We start from the raw sequence: 19,717 nt of genomic DNA, 5'->3' as shown, positions 1-19,717 counted from the left end.
CAAGTATTTCTTACAATGATGGGAAATAAACTGAAAAAGAACAAGTATCATCAAAATGACAAAACTTTATTAAAAACATACTTGGCATGCTACATACAAACAGAAATTGGGGGGGGGGGGGGGGGGGGGGGGGGGCAGTGAAAGGTCATATTTGTAACAAAAAAAAAAAATCTTCTTCATTCTTCAACTATGGCTTATTGTCCAGTTACATTTTGTTGTGCTTAACTTTATGAAGTTATTAAACTAAAAACTTTAATCACTAGCTTATTTCTGTCATTAAAACTAACGTAATTATAATTCATAAAAAGTCAAAGAAAGTGTGTAGTGTAACTATAATAGCTTAAAGTGGATTGCTCAGGATTTTGCAATGAATTGTCTTCTTCTAAACTTACATCATAATTCAATTTGAAAACAATTAAACATGCAAAGTTAAAATGATCAGAGATTTAATAAATTACTTCATTAGCAATTCTGGAATTTAAATTATTTTAATTCATATTTCATTATTAACATTAATGTGAGATTTTCTTCAAAAAAAAAAAATAGACAATTAACCCTCTGGTGCGTCTTGTGTGGCGGTCAAAAATGGTCAAGAATGAAAAAAAATTTCAATGAAATGAATGTACGATATTTTAGTTTGATAATGTTTCTTATTTAATATTTTGTATTTTTAGAGGATTTTATGGTACTAAATTATATTTATGCTGTAGTTATAATCCATTGATTACCTTAAAATTTAGACATGAAAATTACAGTTCCAACTTAAACTGTCATATATGCTTTGGAGCACAGATTTCACTTGTTATGAGAAGACACTTGTTATGAAAAATGAACAAATATACTATTTTCAAGTTTTATATGAAATATATATTTTCCAAAACATGTTTTATTCTAAAACTGTGAGAAAATCAAATCCATAAATCTAAACAAGCTGTGTTCCAAATCTGAGGTTGATATCTCAAAAAATTAGCTTTCAGTAAGATTTTATTTGGGCGCAATACCAAATGTTTCCTCTAGATGAAATTCGTTTCCCATCCATTTCCAATGTGCTCATTTTTGCCCACATGGAGTACAATTGTGACTATTTTTTAAGGGCCATTTAACCTTTTTAAATCATGCCCATGATTTTTGTCTCTCTCTCTGTGTGTGTTCACATAGCAAGTTTCAAAACCTTTACCAAGTTTCGTACCATAAAAATTCTAAAAAAAAAAAATCAAAACGTAAAATTGTTCAGTCAAAAATGACACCAGAGGGTTAAGTCTTTTTTATAACAGTGGTGCTAGACAATGCAAAAATACACAATGCATTTGCGTAAGGGGTACTAGAGATGTTTTTGATAAAGTATGGCTGTCTCCTCTGTTCTTCTGACTTCATGAATAAATAAATACTATAAAATAATAAAGCTGAAATAATAAAGCTAACTGAAGTGTTTGCCACTTCATTTCGGGTGTATATCAGTTTCCATAATCCAAATAAATCCATGCACAGCTACATATGAGATGTAACAAAAATAAATGTTTCCCTTGACCGCAAAAAAAATAACCTTTCATGATAAATGCATTTTCCACACGGTCCCTTTTCATAACAGCAAAGTAGCAATCACATTTACCGTTGCTCAGCGGAATTTCACAGGTGAAATCCAGTCATTTCAATTGAACATTTCCCCACCCAGATTTTCGCATTTGAAGTTTTTCAGAGAATTCACCATGTTGACCAACAGAAATCCGCTTAGTTTGAAAGTGACTTCTGTGTGAGAGGTGATAATGGGCCTTTTTCACTGAAATTTTGCTTAAGTGACTGCACTTGAAAAAGTCATAAACACTAATGTTACATGTGTCTCAGCTGAGCATGAGAGGAAATGATGACAATGCGCAGAGAGGGTGTTCAATTATGGATTGTTTCTCTCATTTTGCTGGTGATTTTTTCTCGCAGCTCACAGTGTCTGATCAGATCTCTGACCTCAAGAGGAAGTGAACTACTCCACACCGTCAGCACTGAATCCTCAGCTAAGGCCATCAAACACAGGAAACATCAACAGGTTATAAACATTCATCATGTAATCATTTGAAATAATATGGAAGCAAAATGTCCTTGATCTTTTAATGTAAAAAGATATTGATGTAAAGAATTTAAGATTCTAAGGGATTCTAAGATTCAGAGTGTTTTTGCCACACAATTTAGTATTACAATTATGGACTTCAGAGAGAAAAATCTATTAATTAAACAAATTTTATTCCTCAGAGAATTAAAATAATGAAAATTAAATAATAATTAAAAAAATAAGTCCCTATTTTAATTATGGAATTTTGAAGGAGTTATTAAAATGTTCTTACCTAATTGCATTTTGATTTGGTCTTGTGGCATGCGTTGCCGTCTAGCCAATACTAGAATAACATTCTTTCGGTTTAGGGTCTCTGCACACAAGAACATAAACAAGTAGGTATGACATTAATTCTGTTAAAACAATTGTAGCTCAATTTAATACAAACAAAACCCACAAAACACTTTAAACTATATATTAACTGTATTCCTTGTGAAAAAGAAGTACACTTAAGCATACTTTTTTTAAAAGAAGAGCAATTACTACGGAAATGAAATCGTTTACAATAATGTACTTAAGTGTTAAATGAATGTAAAGTTTTCTGACACTAAATTGCTTGTTAACTGCAATTAAATTAAAATGTATTAGAGTTTATATTTATATTAAGTGTGATTAGCTGAACTTTAGTGTGCTTTGTGGACATCTGCAGGAATTTTTATATGTAATAATTTCATAATTACTTCTATTGTCTTTGAAAGTGCACTCTCTTTTAAGTATACTTAAGTGGCCTTTTATTTCATTAATATTATTATGTCTGCAAGTACAGCTTTTAAAAAAAAAAAAATAATAATAATAATAATAATAATAATATTTGGGGGAAAAAATGAATACAAAATATTTGAAGTACATCACAAGTACACTTCTTTTTCACAAGGGATGCCAAATTATTTACCAACTAGTGAGGTGGTATGACACTTTATATGTAACTGGAGAGACAGGAAACAGAAAGTGTACCAAGCACTGCAGAGCCCATGCAGCGTATAGAGTCACAGTGAGGGCTGAAGGTCTGCAGTAGCTGACAGCTGGAGATGTTCACCAACAAGATGTGTCCTGTTTTGGTCCCAATCCACAGAGTACCACTGTGCTGAACCAACAGAGCTTTTACAATCACCAAAGATGGCACCATTTGTCTATGCTGGTCCTCATCCTGGGCTTTGGACTTTTTGGTGGAACTTAACCTGTTGAGGACATATATAAATTGTAAGGTTTAGGAAGTTAATTTCAACCTACTATTAACATCTGTCTCGGGTGATCTGTTCACAAGTGGCCAACCAAGGCATGTTGCTGTTAATGCTTGCTATTGATATGTCTCAAATGCGTCCCCTTAGATTTTGATGGAAGAGGCTCTAATTTCATGAAAACATTCAAAGTACAAAAAGTTGGGAAACTGTTCCTTCAAAATATACATTTACATTTTCATCTCGCAACTAGTCTAAGTTGTAACTTACGCACAGCTGGTGCAGCCGGCCCCAAGATGCACCAGATTATATTAGATTACACAACAAGCATGACACATGTGTAATCTGTTACACAACAGATTACACTGCAAATGAAAATTAGTCACATGTGTTTCTGACTACTTCTGGATATGGTGTGAATGATCCAGCCACAATACATTTTGGACCCTACTTGGACCCTGTTTGTATTGTAGTTCTAATTACTTGTGATCAGATTCACTGAAACGGATATTAAAGGGTTAGTTCACCCAAAAATAATGTCATTTATTACTCACCCTCATGTCGTTCTACACCCGTAAGACCTTTGTTCATCTTTGAAACACAAATTAAGATATTGTTGATGAAATCTGATGGCTCAGTGAGGCCTCTATTGAGAGCAAAGCCATTGAAACTCTCAAGATCCATAAAGGTACTAAAAATTTATAATAGAGAATCTGATTTCTTTAATAATATCTTAATTTGTGTTCCAAAGATGAACGAAGATCTTACAGGTGTAGAACAACATGAGGATGAGTAATAAATGACATTATTTTCATTTTTGGATGAACTAACCCTTTAATAGCAGGTGTAAAAGGAGTCAAAAGTGTGCAAATGGCTTATATGATTGTGTGTGCCACTTCACCCAAGTAATTGCGTGCAGTCGATGAGGTTCACCATTCTCTCAGTCTTCTTATCCCAGACTTCCACAGTGTGGCTTCTTGTTTTACTCACATACACGTGTTTGTCCACCACTAACCGTGATATACAAGCATCACTGCTGACTCGACCCTGCTTCCTAAAAAAACAGATCAACATCTTTTAAGAATTGAACAACATCACCAAGAAATTCCATGGAGAGGGTCTGTTTAACTGACATGTAATGCGACCAGAAACCAGCTGTGTTTTATTTCATGTTTAGGCAAATCCAATTTATCTGTCCTAATCTTACTAAACTTGTCTGCTGCCTTTGACATTTAGCTACTGTCTATGATCTGTCTACAATCTAGATATCACAGGAACTACATTTTGCTTGCATGAGTCTTACCAAAAGGGCCAATTCCCATCAGCTAACCAACTGGGAGTGCCTCAGGGTTTTGTGTTAGGCCTCTTACTATTCTCAATGTACACAATCGCACTGTGTCTAATCATAAAGGCACATGACTTTTCCTCTTTGGGCATGAGATAAGCAGCTCTAACTGTCATTCCTGCCAGTGCTAATTTTGTAGATTCATAAAGCTGTGTTACTCCACAATATTAGCACATACCTCTACCTTGCTCCCATACCGTGAAGCAATTGAAGTAAATTAAAGCTATTATAATCAGTGATGCTATCTACACTGGATGCAGTGTGATGCATACCCCATTCTATTTCTGATATACTCCATGAGCTTGCGCTACTTCTGACAACAGGACATCTGGATTTGGAACATTCGCTTTAACTGTCTTCAAGCTGTCGCATCCAGTGTAGACATGGTGACAGACTGGATGCACAACGCTAAACACTAATGGAGCAAAAGTTACTTTGGTGCTAAGTACACTGTGTGGCTGGACAAAAGTATGTAGACACCATCTTCTTATTAACAGGTATTGCTATTTCAGTAGCAATACCTACTGATTACAACATTTTTAGTACAACGGTGCATACCTTTTCTGTTACATGTTCCACCATCTAATGGAAAGCTTTCACACAAGAGTGTCAAATGGGAGTATCAACATCCTAGCAACATCCTTTCTTATTTATTTTATTTTATTATTTTTTTTGAAAAGAAAAAAAAGCACTGAGTTTGGAATTTGGGTATCCACATACCTTTAGCCATGTAGTGTACTGTATACAGTATATATAACTTGAGCAGAAAAGGTAAGTTTAAGCTGTTTTCCACAAGAAGAAAAACTAAACCTAATGCTCATTGTGTTACATTCACAGGTGTAGTTGTGCTTGTTTTCAGCAGGTTTGGGGGTACTTACGAGAGGAGCTGTTTGGGTTTGGTGTCTATGCTTCTATAGATGTTGTATTCCACTGAGAGCAAGATCACCCTGGTGCCACAGGCCGCCCACAGCGCTTTTCGCTCCTGAGGGTGATTGGATGGGCCGATACACATCAGCGGAGTGTTAACATCACCAACCTGCAGTGTTTTCACTGGACCACCATTCTTTACCTACAGTCATAAAATGTCCCATATGTCAGGTGTCTGATAGAGTGCTGTTTATTTAAACAGTAATATTATGAAATATTATTATAATTAATAGAAATATATATTTTAGATTTTTCTTAAATATAATTTATTCCTGTAATGGCAAACCTGAATTTTCAGAATTTAAAAAATTAATATCATCTATATATATTTTATTGAAAAAAAAAAAAAAAAAAAAAACTAGAAAACTAGATTGTTTAAACATTTTGAATCTGTTTGACTACACTAACAGTTGGGTAGAAATTATTTTTCTTCTGGGGAAAAAAAAAACTGTAAAGCTGCTTTACAGTGCACATGATCCTTCAGTAATCTGCTAATAAATCTGCAGAAATTTGCTGTTCAAGAAACTTATCTTATTATTGTAAATGTTGAAAACAGTTGTGATGCTTCACATTTTTGTGGACATTTTTTCCACAATTTTTTTTAGGATTCTTGATGAATAAAAAAAAAAAAAAAAAAAAGTATTTATTTGGGATAATTATAAATGTCTTTACTGTTGTCACGTTTATATTCTCCAAAGAAGCTTGAAGCAGGAAATCTCACAAAAATCTTTAATAGGAAACTCAAATATTCAGGAAATAGCAACAAACATTAAACTCAACTAAGTTACCAAAGAAAGGGTAGACGAATGCTACTCTGAAAGGATACACAAGTAACCTGAGCATATGAATAAAAACACAATAAAACTAAACAGAACCCTGACAGCTGTCACTTTTCATCAATTTAATGCATCTTTGCTAAATAAAAGTATTAATAAATAAATACTGAAAAAAAGCAATACCTTCAAGACTGAATCTTCATAAACAACTAGTGTCCCATTTGCTGTCCCGACCAAAAGGTAATTCTTTAAGCATCTGAAAAATTAAAACGTCATTCTCTCATTTTAAAGGTACATCATCCAAGCAGCCATGTCACTTCATATACAGAAATTTAGATGTAATCACCTTTGCTGGTCAGTGTGAAAGTACAGTGACGTCACAGAGTCATTCACACTCTTCAGACAGTGGAGAACCTCTGCGTTTATCGTGTCCATGATGAAGAGTGAACCTGACTGTGTACCAGCGACTAACCAGTCATTGCATGACCCTGGAGCTCTGATGATCACCATGCAGAGGATAGGACTGCTGTCAATCTCCTAAAAGAGGGTGGGAATGCTGTTAACTTCACTGTTAAATGGATTGATCACCCCAAAATAAAAATTCTATCAATATGTTATCACCCTCATGCCGTATAAAATTTGTATGACTTTTCTTTTTTTTTTTTTTTTTTTTAAGATATTTTAAAGAATTTTATGTAACAGTTTCGGTTTCCATTGACTTCCATTGTATGGCCAAAAAATCCCATACAAAACCAAAACTGTTTGGTTACAAACAAAATATCTTCTTTTATGTTCCGCAGAAGATTAAAGTCATACAGGTTTGGAATGACATGATGGTGAGCAAATGATGACAGAATTTATTTTTGGGTGGACTATCCCTTTAAAAAAAGCAGTTAGTGTGTTAATTCCTCAAGGATTGTGGGTGAACTGGTTGACATCTAACTGAAAACTTTGATAAATATTACATGTACTGTAGAACACTAAAATGAGGATGACAGAATCATTTGTTTAGATGAAATAGTACTTATCAAGAAAACTTAGTGTGTATTTATAATTACCCCATTTGTTGGGGTAACAGTCTTTTAAATCTCTTTAGTACCTGGCTTAATCTCCCCCCTGTCTCCAGATCCAGTGATGTCACACAGCCCACTTTCTGGCTACTACTGCCGCCCCCGATCCACACACGTGTATTTGTACCTCCGTTTGCACCTCCACCTGCACTGGAGACAGCGAAACACTCGCCTGGCAAACTCATCAGGTTCAGCTCTTGCATCAGACAAAGCATCTCTGCAGAATTCAGACGATCGAACACCTAAAACATAGACACACTGAATGACACAAATGTTTGCACTGAAAATTCACATTATAATGAGTCCAGAAGTAATTCTTTCTCAGATCTGTCGTCTAACCTGAGCAGATGTAGGTCTGTCCTGAGGGTTTTCTCTCAAACAGTCCCTCATCAAAGACTCAAACCTTGGCCACGGAGAACAGCCGTAATCTTTAACTGGATCTATATTAATATTATATTAAAATATAATATATTAAAATATCATATTACATTACATTAGCATTCCCCCCCCACCCCTCACCCCCCAATCACAGCAAGTGCTTTGTCCTCCCTCATTCTTATCTACAAGTGTGAATGAACCTAAACTCCTTTGGACTCTTAAACCTGGGACACACTGACATCAAAGTACTAGCAGCGAGGAAAGCTGACTGTGTCTTTGCCTCGCGTCAGCTGTGTCTTGGCCAAAAAGCTGTGCTTGAACACACCAAAAAGACTAAAGGTGACATGTGTGCCTACATAAGTAAATATCTGTCTATATCTTCAGGTATCAATAGTCTATTTTTGTCATTCAAAAAGGAAAACCGAAACTAGGACTGCAGATATACAAACCGTAAACAAAGCAGCACTTGCTTACCATTTTGAATATCAATCACAATGATCAATTCATTCCAATCGGCTCATGTTATTATGAAAATACTTGTGCATTGGAATGCTCGGGTAAGATGATGTAAAATTATAACAGCCTTCTGTATTGTCTTGATTTCTTTGCTCGCTTTCATCAGTTTGGCTTTTACTCTCTTGCACTGATTCATTCGCTAAGTTGAACAGCCAATCAGAGTTCTCAGACACCGTCCGACTAGAGTCAATGGTGCGGAACACACTGAAAAAAACTAAGCTGAACGATGCTCAAAAACGGCCCGATGTTGCCGATGGCCGACAGTCGGCTTGGTATGTCCCGGCCTTTAGGAAAAACAAGTTTTGTCATGTGGGTAAAAAGACAAAGAAATGACAGATTTTCACATACTCCACACATATTTCTATTACACAAAATGGAAATCCTCTACATATCTGTTCACAGGACTGTATACACTTAATGAGTGATGTTTGTGACACAACAAGGTATACAAACTTGCCTATTAAGGTATACATGAATGCATGGGTGAAAATTCAACATTACACAATTATGTTTTGACGCTATGTGTTCAGCACAATGCCTAGGTTAATCTGGATTTGAACTGAAAAGTGAATTGTGTTTAGGAAAAACCTTAAAGACAATGTTCTAATGGTGAACTTTAAACTAAGCAAATACAGTAACCCTCACACCGGAGGAGGGGCTATACTGTGTCCACCTCACACAACAACAGCCAATCACAACGCTGCGAGAAAGGCGCTTATTTGCAAATCGCTCCTGCTCAGGAAGGATTAATAGGTTCTGTTTGAGACAGACAGAAAGTTGCTGAAGCTCTAAAAAGAGAAACGAGGAAGTTCGGCAAGAAGGGAATTTTGGGGAGTTCGGAAACAGCAACAACAACCAAGCGTGTTCCCGCCATTTTCAGGAAAAGAACATTCACCTTCAAGGCTTATTTCCTCTGCATGTCTTCACCTTATTAGTCCAGAGTTTATTTTCCCATAAGATAACATGTAACTGCCACAATAACATCCCACTCTTAATACTTTTATCAATCTAATGCACTTTACTTATTTATCCTTTCATAGTATTCATTTAGTAGTTAGTTACTCTTTTTGTTAATAAAATTGCTTATATTACACTTGTGTCGTCCTTGTGTTGATAATACTGTAAGAGGCTCTGAATGATATCTCACAAATCCTTCAGATGGGTCAGATGACAAACTCCATCCAATTTATATAATTCTTATTCATTCAACAATCTTCCTTGATTGTACTTTACTGTCAAGGTGGAACTCCTTGGCTGGATCCCTGCAAACAAAGAGTCACCTGACACTTTCAAAACCAAATTTATTGTTTGAATTTACTTAAAATTGACAGAATTTGAAAGCTGAGACTTTGTTTTATATCAAAAGTAACAGCTTAAAAGCTTATTGTGATTTATCAGATGGAGGCACACTACAAATAATGTTTAGTGAAGTTTTGTTCACACATCAAATGAAAACAGTACAGACTAAAAGATTGATCCTGGGATTTAAGAATCGATAATGGTTCATTAAAAAAAAAAAGAGAATCGATTAAAATTGAGAGATTAATATTTTCAACCAAGCCTTAGTAGTGTATATACAAACGTCAAAATAAACAAAAGAACTCAGCATGCTACCTGGTAGTTTTCCTTGCACAGCCACCTCATCAAACTCACTGGGAAACTTCATCCCATCAGAAATCCGCTCGCCATAGGTCAAAAGGTCATACAGGAGCAAACCAAACGAAAATACATCTGCCTGGACATTATAGATGACATTCCCTCGGGCGACCTCCGGGGCTCTAAAACCTGTAAGTGTTTAAGACTCAAGATTAGAATATATAAAAGTAAACATCCTCTGTTTGTTTAATTACTGTTTCATAGAGGATTATGGGAAAGTAAGAGGGACCTGGTGTCCCTTCTGAGCTGCGGACGCCCATACTGCAGCAGTACTGTGCTATGCCGTAGTCTGTGATTTTAGCGATGAACTCAGCGTCCGTCTTCAGGTTAAACAACAAAACGTTGTGTGGCTTCAGATCTCGGTAGATAATCATAGAAGAGTGCAAATATCTGTTTGAATACAAAATGTGGCAGAGATGCTGTCCTAAAGTTTAAATTTGTATTGAACCCTGAACATTTCTTTCAACGTGACTACATTTTTGCATGTTGTCTAGCTAGTGTACCCACCTGAGACCATCTGCCACATGCAGTGCTATCCTGTGCTGTAGTTTCCAGCTGAGACTGCCATTTTCACGCTCAAACAGTGAGTCCAGAGAGCCACATGGGGCGAGTTCCATCACAAGAATGTGCGGATTACAACCAGCGGCCAAAAGCCCCACAAGACTGGGGTGACACAGTCGGCCAAGTACTGCCAGTTCCTGAAGACAAATCATTTTCAAGAAAATATACCAACAATGTACTGATGCTGGTACTAGGACACAGCTTGATAATGTCCCAACCAAGAGTAAGTTAAGACTTGCTTGGTTTCTTTTTCAATCACATAACTCACCTGTCGTACCAGCCGATGAACATAAAGCGCAGATGCATGTTTGTTAAAAATCTTCACAGCAACTTCTTCGTTCTTGTACACAGCTTTATATACTGACCCGAAACCTCCATCCCCTTCAGTAAAAAAAGACTGTTAGTTTCTACTTAATACAGAAGTCCTACAGAAGTTTCTTTTTCTGTCTCTGGCTATATGGTTCATTCATGTACTAACCCAACAGATACTCTATAGAGAGCTCCATCTCCAGCTGCTCTGGATCCAGTATGGTGCTGGATGGCTGGTCGCTCAGTACCAGGTCCGGAGAGATCTGAGAGATGGGCAGAGTGCAGCTGGGGTCCTCTGGGTTCACCAGCAAACCATCTTACAGACAAGAAACCAGTCAGGACAGCACAGGTGGCATTTTGCACCATTTTTATAAAGCAGGTTATCAATAAAATAGTTGTGTTTCAGAATTTAAACAGAATGAACAGAGACCTGCATTGATGTTAGAGAGTAGATCTTCCAGCAGCATTTTCTGGCAGTTTTGTCCATCGCTAAAGCTGTACAGAGCCCATTTCTTAAGCAGTGTCTCCCCGGTGCCGTGGACATCTGTGGCGAGGAGGCCTGGAAACCATTCCTCCAGCAGAGAGTCAATGTGATCCACCACCTGCCCAAACAACACACGACCTACATAGGACAGAGACGTCATCATTGTTGTCATCATCATCATCGTCATCAACACCATCATCACCTTATCATCATCAACACATCATTATCATCACCATCACATCTTTACAACCATCACCACTATAAAATCATCATCTGTAATAATCACCACAATCATCCTATCAAATGCATCACTATCACCATGACCATCACATCACACACCATTATCATCATATGTCCGTTACATGACTTGAGTCGCAAATTTAAGGACTTGCATGACTAAATGAAGAAAATGAATTGACTCGACTTTGACTTGAGAACCAATGACTCGAGACTTGACTTTAACTGCATGATGTGACAATGACTTAATTGTAATTATTTATTATTATTATTATTTTTATTATTTTCAACATTGCAATATCAAATGATAAGCAAAATGCAAGCCACGGAACCACCGGCACCACTAACCAGAGTCCTACAGCACAGTAAAATACTGCAGAGTGCCAAATACAGAAGATAGAAGAGAATCTCTCACAATTGCTTTTTTGGATATAAATACTTTGAAATTGACCATATTCATAAAGGTGATTTGCTGTATGCACAATTTGCAAAGCCAGGATCTCGGACACGACCATCACAACCTCTTAAATTCACTTAAAAAAGGTTAGGAAAGAAATCCCCTGGAATTCAATTTAATTCAAATATCGGCTCTTAATGAGAACATTAATTTCTGTCACTGCCCCATAGGTGATAAATCATAGAATTAAACATATTAAACTGACTATAATACTAATTTAATCATTTTTTATGCATTACAATTGTGCATTTTACATTTAACTGTTTTTACCTTCAACCTTTTTTCTTGTATTATAAGAATTCAGAATTATAATACTTAGAATAAATGAGTATTATAATAAATTATTATTTATTATTATTTCAATTGTATAACTAAAATGTTCATCATTTCTGGGAGAAAAATAAATAAGTAGGTTGTGGGAAATATAAACTATACTTATTTCTGTTATTTGGTACTGTGACTTGACTTGATCTTTAGCAGGACTCGACTTGACTTGCTTGAGGTAAACCACTGACTTGCTTGGTTTGTGCGAGACTTGACTCGAGATTTGTTGGTAAGAACTTATTTGTGACTTGAACATGTGACTTGCTTCCACCTTTGCTGCCATGACATCATGATTTCATCATCACCATCTTTATAATATACCATTATTAATACCAATATACCATTATCACCATCACATCCATCAGTATCCCACAATCAGTAAATCGTTACCATCAATTCACAATCACATCATTATCATCACATCACCACCCCATGACATCATCATCACTATAATCATTACATAACACCATCATATAATTATCACTTACTTCTATCAAAATCATAACCATCATCATCACTAACTTGATTGCATCATATCACCATCAATATCTTCATCACCACCACGACAATCATTACTATCACCAAGTCAAATGCATCACTATCATCACCATCACTGCATCATCACAAAACCATCATAATCACTACTATATCATCATCACATCACTTCCATCATATCCAACACCATACCACCCTCATCATCACCCCCACGACATCATGACATCATTACCATCATCATGACCAACATACAATTATCATTAACCAATTAACATTCACCGTCACACCTTTACCACACCTTCATCAACCCCACAACATCACCATTGCCATCACATCAACATCATGCCATCACCTCCATCAAAATCATAATCACCACATCATCATCACTCCCACAACCACATAATCACCAACATATTTACTATTACAGTTCATTATTTTCATCATGACATCACCTCTATCATAGTCTCCACCATCATCATCACCATTACATTACTATTGTTAAATCACAACTGTCATTACCATTACTGTAGTGTTTAGAATGACCCAAACACTGTGACCATGTCTCACTCTTACCTTTGCGAGAGCAGGGGACTGTGATCTTGATGAAGCTAGCAGAGCTCTCTTCTAGAGACAAGGCCTCCACCAGACAGTAAGCTTCAGCAGACCAGCTCAGATAGATGCCCTTCCTCCAGTAGATCCGGTTTGGTCTTAATGCTTTCTCTGCAGAATACACACACAGTTAACCAACATACATCCTATTCATTTGGCAGACACTTTAATCCCAATCAACTTACAGTGCATTCATTTTATTATACATTATATTAGTATGTGTGTACCTTGGGAATCAAACCTATGACTGGCTAGCACAATGTTTGACCAGTTACAGGAATCCTTATGCTGTTTGTGTTGTGTTACCTGTGCCATAGAGCAGGAAAGCAGACACTTCCAAAAGACGGCTGATCTGTCTGGACCAGTATCCCATGGGGAAGTACGGCATCTCATAAAGCCGAATAATCACCTCTGAATTTTCACAATGAGGGAGCTCAATCACCGGCCTATGATCTGACAGGCTGGGCACATATCAAACACAAAAAATTACAACCATACAACACTTTTTAATTTAATACAAAAAAGGGTCCTATTGCTACCTGCTAGGTATAAGTAACTGGTCATCTCCGAAGGGCAGGGCTATTTGAAACTTCTCCAATAGTTTGAAGTACTGAGTCAGATGATTCTTGGGAAAACAGTGACTTTTGTCCAGAAACTTCTCTACAGCGGAGCGCTGCACCACTCCTCTAGTGCTGTCCCACTGACCAAAGCTCCTCAGTGTCAGCGTCTGTTAATCAACACAACAGATAAGACGTTACTGCTGTGAAAGTGGGAATTTGTCAAAAAGAGGAGTAGGATTGTGAGTGTATAACCTGAGAGATGACGTTACAAAGCCATTGTGGGTCAATGAAGTACAAATCCTTTAGCTGAAGTACTGGATCATCAAAGTGCAGCAGGACACCTGGAGACAAATACAGACAAGAGGGCCTATTTACTCCTGCAAGTGATCACATTTTAATACAGATGTAAACCAGGTCCAAAACAATTTGTGATCAGATTACTCAAGCCACATTTGGAAGATGAAACACACATCAAATTTGTAGTGTAAACTAATCTTTGACGGATCCAGTGACAGCAACAGTGTAACTCTAATTGTGTATTCAAAGTGTTCAATTCATTATTAAAAATCCCTTTTCACATTCATCTTGACTGAGGGGAAAGGATAGTCAGTTTAAGAGGGGAATGCCCCTCATGCCCCCCTGTGGCACCGGCCCTGGAAACACCCATATATTGGACATAAACAGCAACAGGAAGATATCAGAAAGAGTTTCAGGAGTGAAACAACTCTAACCAGCCTCGCTGAGGAAGTGGATAGCGTGTGGTAACTCTCCCTCCTCTAGGTGCAGCTGTGTTTCCTGAATTATCTCCAGTAGTCTGCTATGCCAGAGGACTGGGAAGTCAGCGGGCACACACGACCTCTCCTGCAGAACTCTCCTCTCCAGCTCCACATAACAGTCTGGAATCAGCTGCCCCATTACTGGCTGACCCTGGATCTGCCAATAGCACAGACACAATTCATTAAATAAATGCAATGTGGTTCCGGTGACGTCACCGAAGTGATGGCAGCTTGAAAGATCAGAAAGATACCATTATTGTCAACAATGAAGATGGGGCTCAAGTACATAATATGCGAAAACAAAAGAAGCAATTACAATTAGAGAGAGGAGAAATGCGGAGTCAAAACACAAAGTCGCCATTAAATGTCTTCCCGGATGATACAGTGCTGGAGTGGCGAGGCGCTGGCAAATCTGAGGAGATAGTTAGCTTGGATATGATTCTCCAAAAATTGCATGACTTGAGTACAGACCATTCAGATCAGCTAAAATAAATTAGGGAGAATATCCAAAACACCAATGACCGACTGGAAGAAGCCGAAGAATAAATCGTGGGCTTGGAGATATCATAAAAAAACTGAAAGCATATTAAGTTTTAAAAAAATTCAGACACAGTTAGAAGCAAGGATAACAGAACAAGAAGGCCATTTGTGATGGAACAATATCAGGATCTACTGGGTTGTATAAAGGGGAAAAGAGCAATTTGCCATCTATGATCACTATTGTTGAAGATATGCTGAGGGGTAAATTTGAATTGGAAACATCTGCTTCCCTTCATATTGAGAGAGCACACTGCACGCTTGCTCCACAGTTACCAGAAAAAGCTCCACCGTTATCAATCGTGGTGAAGAGAATAAAGGAGGAAATTCTGAGATCTGCGAAGGAAGAAGAGATTTCTCTGGCAGGACAGGAGAGTAATATTAAAAAGCACAAGGAGCATACTGAAGCAAATAAACTACTGAAGGAGATCATCAAGTTCCAAAACCCCTTCCAGGTAAAGCTGGTGGGTGTTTTTTTTTTTTTTTTTTTTTTTCTTTCCAGATGGGATCCAGTTAAAAAAAAATAACACAGTGGAAGAAGCAACAAAGGATTTAGCTGAGAGGGAATTTCAGCCCCCTGAACACTGATTCTACTGACCCAAAAGAAAATGTAGGTTTTGTATATCTTTGCCTTGATTAGAGATGGACTCAAAATTGGATGTAGATTTTTTTTTTTTTTCATTGTTCAGTTTTGGATTTGTGCTCATTTCAGTAAAGTTATGCTAGTATTTTCAACTAGTATGAGGCGTTTAATAACAAATATCAGAATATAGCTATCAAACTGACACAATGTTACGGAATATCAGACTCAGACAGATGGTTAGTGGAAATAAGGATAGACTTCACTGCAGCAGATGAACAGGCAAGCAATTCAGAATTATAGCAGTAGAAGGAGATAACTGGATGGTAACTAGGTTTGCTGTTTTGCACCTGATGATGGAAATAATGGATGAGGAGAGAGACGACCAAGGATGCACACATCTTGACTTGATGGCAGTAAGTAGACAGGTAATCTTTAAATACACACCAGAGATGCCAGAGATGATGGTTGATGGCTGAATGAGTGTAGGTGAGAACAAGGAGGGATGCAGGGAAATGTAGTCCAGAGTGTGAGTTAGGGAGTGTAGCACTGAAGGAGGACCGGTGCACTCGTGACACACAATATGTGACACACACATGTGATCAGTAATGGGGGCCATTCCCTTTTGGGGAGGGCGAGTTGTGTGTTCATATGGAAAGATGTTATATAATATTAAAGGGGGGTGTAATGCTATTTCATGCATTCTGACTTATTTACACTGTTGAAGAGTTGCATTCTCATGCTAAACATGGCCAAAGTTTTAAAACACAAGTTGGATGTATGACAGAGTATTTCTGTGCCAAATATACAACTTCCGGTTGTGGACATGTTTCGCCGAATGTTTTCCGAGTATAGCCTTTATGGAAAATAATGATAATGGGGAGGTCACACCAGCCGCGTTCTGGGATGCATGCAAAGCGGTGACGAGGGGGTACATTACTGCCACTACTTCATTACTTAAAAACATTAGGCAGCAGAGACTTTCGCATTTACGCTGCAGATCTTGATGCCCAATTCCGATTTGTTGAATTAATCCAATTTTTTTTTTTTTTTTTTTTTTTTACATAGTGCATTTACACTATACACTTGTCAAAACAACCCAAGGTAGATATACTGACCTGGAAATGCTTAGGCCGAAAAGGAAGTAAAAACAGTACGATTTGCAATGGATGCAGACAAAATGATAATACAAGTTTTGCTTTCCACACCATCTTTAAAGGTCAGCAAAACACTGGGTTGCGCATTTGTCCTCCATTGCGCTATTGAAAAGAGTCCTGTGAACGTGGTTGGTGAGTTGATGTCATTTGCCACCGTCGCTTTTTCAATGACGTACGACTCTCATTGACAGGGGAATATCCAATCTGTATGCTTACATGGCAATGGGTCACTTGAACCATGTAAATGCGGCCTTAGAGGAGTTACAAAGATATACTGTATGAGGAATTTGGATTCCAAGGTGGAAATTTTAAATTATCAATTGTGAAACTGATGATTGAAACATGCAAAAAATACATAATATGGCTTGGATGAAATTCTTAAAGAAATTATACTGTACTTCTAGAACAAAATAGATGAAGATTCTCAAGGAATGAAAATTATTTAATCTTTGAATCTACCTACAGTTCTTGCAAGAAACAATAAGAAACTGTAATCAGTTTCTTAAGAAACTGTTGAAGAACTGAACATTGCTATTGAAAGTAAAAAAAATTTTTTTCTGGAGAGAGTTTGTTTGAAAGGGCGCAGCTAGACTTTTCTTCACACCTGATCAGATCAAGTAACAGTCACATAGATCGAGTTGCTGGTAAAGGTGCGGGGTTAACAAGGCAAATAATTTCCATATTGTACTTATTACAGACATAATATACTTTATAAGAATGTATTTTAAGAAACAGTCATAAAAGTGTACAAAAAAAATAAAAAATAAAATAACTTGTATTGCTTCAGAAAACTTGATCTATAGCAGACTATTTATATTGACTCATTTTATGATAACTCTATGGTATTTTATTGGTTAATATCATTGATAATATTTGCTAATAAGAGCCATGAAAAACTAAATTTGTAAATCACCTTAAATCCAATGAGTTCTCTGTAGATGGCTTTGCGTAACTTGCTAATGGACTCGGACTCCTCACAGGCACACAGCATGTGGTTGTCTTTGATCACTGGAAACCCGGGCTGAGACAGCAGCTCTTCTCGCAGCTTCAGAACACACTCCTGTAGGTGGCGCTCTTCACACACATCTGCATGAGTTCCAACCAAAATCACAGGAGACTGTCCAGCTACGGCCTGAGAGAAACAGGGTTTTTTATTAAAATATGCAAATGATGTAATTTTAAAACCTAAAGCAAATGTTTGGTCTGGTTTTATATTCATAGTAAAAATGTTATATAGATGTTTTGATACTACCTAAGGAAAAATCTACTGTTTGCACAACATTTCCAAAATGGTTTACTTTGTTTGTACAAAATTCCAGCCTCAGTTCTAATATTTCTCAAAGTGTATGTTAGTTTGGTCATCAAAATATGTAAACTGCATGTTTTGGTAACATTTTTTTTTTTTTTTTAATTTTAGGTGTGCTTACTACAACGTTTTTAAAACTATACTATATAGCATCTCGGCAGCATGATTGTTTATATTATCGCAAAATTTAAACTGTATAATTGCACACCTCTATATATCCAACTTTATCCAAAACCATGCAGTACTTTACTCTTGTAATTATATATATACTGTATAGCAAACCTCAACTGCTTGATTTTTTTTAATCATCGCAAAATGTAACTCTACTATTGCCCAGCTATTTATATAAGTTGGATATTTAAGTAGGTCCAACATTATCTGCATAAATACAGTATACACACGTAGAGCACTATATGTAACGGTATGATGTAACGGTAGACAAAAATGACGGTTCAGTACGTACCTCAGTTCAGTACATTTTCTATTACAGGTTACAATTAACAACAGAGCTTTCCGCATTTGAAACACTGATTGTGTGATTACATGAGACATGAGATGTTTATTCATGTTTATTTCATTCTATAACCAGTAGTAAAAAGTTATAGCTCTGTGTTGATGGTTGAACTGAGGCACTTATAGAGCGATCTTTCATGCCACATCAAGAACATCAGAACAGAATTTATTGTTTGAATTTCCTGAAAAGAAATGAACAGAACTTGAAAGATGAGACTTTGTTTCTTATCAAAAGTAACAAAACACAAAGCTTTTTTCAATTACTGGACAGGAGGCACGCTATATAATGTCTAGTGAAGTTTTATTGAAGCACCAACAGAAACAGCATAGACTAAAAGATTAATCTTAGGATTTAAGAATCAATATTGATTTGTTAAAATGAAGATATTTAAAACTAGGAGTTTCAAATTAATTTTCACACGTGAAGTGGTTAAAACAACGCTGTATTTGTTTGGTACGCATGCAACTAATCGAAAGACCCATAACTAATATGTGTACCATTACACCCCTACTATATACTGTCCTATATAGCATACCCCAACTGCTTAAAGGGATAGTTCACTCAAAAAATGAAAATTCTGTCATCATTTACTCACCCTCATGTTGTTCCAAACCTGTATGAATTTCTTTCTTCTACTGAACACAAAAGAATATATTTTGAAGAATATGGATAACCAAACATTTGATGGACCCCATTGACTTTTTTCCCACACTATGGAAGTCAATGGGGCCCATAAACTGTATGGTTAACCATATTCTTCATAATATCTTCTTTTGTGTTCAGGAGAAGAAAGAAATTCATATAGGTTTGGAACAACTTGAGGGTGAGTAAATGATGACAGAATTTTCATTTTTGGTTAAACTA

The 19,717-nt window shown here is 36.7% G+C and overlaps 1 protein-coding gene across 3 annotated transcripts in view; it reads right to left on the bottom strand.

Moving 5' to 3' along the window:
- Positions 1-531: 531 nt before the first annotated feature.
- Positions 532-19,717, bottom strand: part of lrrk2 (leucine-rich repeat kinase 2) — a 49,852-nt gene continuing 30,666 nt past the window's right edge. For 2 of the 3 annotated variants that reach the window (XM_051884536.1, XM_051884537.1), the window contains 21 exons: positions 17,947-18,165; positions 14,715-14,916; positions 14,236-14,324; positions 13,963-14,150; positions 13,730-13,884; positions 13,388-13,534; positions 11,248-11,439; positions 10,987-11,133; positions 10,777-10,889; positions 10,455-10,645; positions 10,177-10,337; positions 9,906-10,076; positions 7,737-7,837; positions 7,427-7,639; positions 6,674-6,864; positions 6,511-6,583; positions 5,503-5,693; positions 4,181-4,333; positions 3,056-3,279; positions 2,334-2,414; positions 532-2,006 (listed from right to left, as the gene is read on the bottom strand). In XM_051884536.1, the coding sequence (XP_051740496.1) occupies positions 1,885-2,006; positions 2,334-2,414; positions 3,056-3,279; positions 4,181-4,333; positions 5,503-5,693; positions 6,511-6,583; positions 6,674-6,864; positions 7,427-7,639; positions 7,737-7,837; positions 9,906-10,076; positions 10,177-10,337; positions 10,455-10,645; positions 10,777-10,889; positions 10,987-11,133; positions 11,248-11,439; positions 13,388-13,534; positions 13,730-13,884; positions 13,963-14,150; positions 14,236-14,324; positions 14,715-14,916; positions 17,947-18,165 (3,324 nt within the window). In that variant the 3' untranslated portion in view covers positions 532-1,884. Of the gene's footprint in view, positions 2,007-2,333; positions 2,415-3,055; positions 3,280-4,180; positions 4,334-5,502; positions 5,694-6,510; positions 6,584-6,673; positions 6,865-7,426; positions 7,656-7,736; positions 7,838-9,905; positions 10,077-10,176; positions 10,338-10,454; positions 10,646-10,776; positions 10,890-10,986; positions 11,134-11,247; positions 11,440-13,387; positions 13,535-13,729; positions 13,885-13,962; positions 14,151-14,235; positions 14,325-14,714; positions 14,917-17,946; positions 18,166-19,717 lie in introns of those variants that run through there. The other variant, XR_007928348.1, reaches the window with a different exon arrangement.

This window comes from Ctenopharyngodon idella, chromosome 24 (genome assembly GCF_019924925.1).
Source record: "Ctenopharyngodon idella isolate HZGC_01 chromosome 24, HZGC01, whole genome shotgun sequence".
Taxonomy (NCBI): domain Eukaryota; kingdom Metazoa; phylum Chordata; class Actinopteri; order Cypriniformes; family Xenocyprididae; genus Ctenopharyngodon; species Ctenopharyngodon idella.
This window is presented reverse-complemented; position numbering and strand designations above follow the sequence as displayed.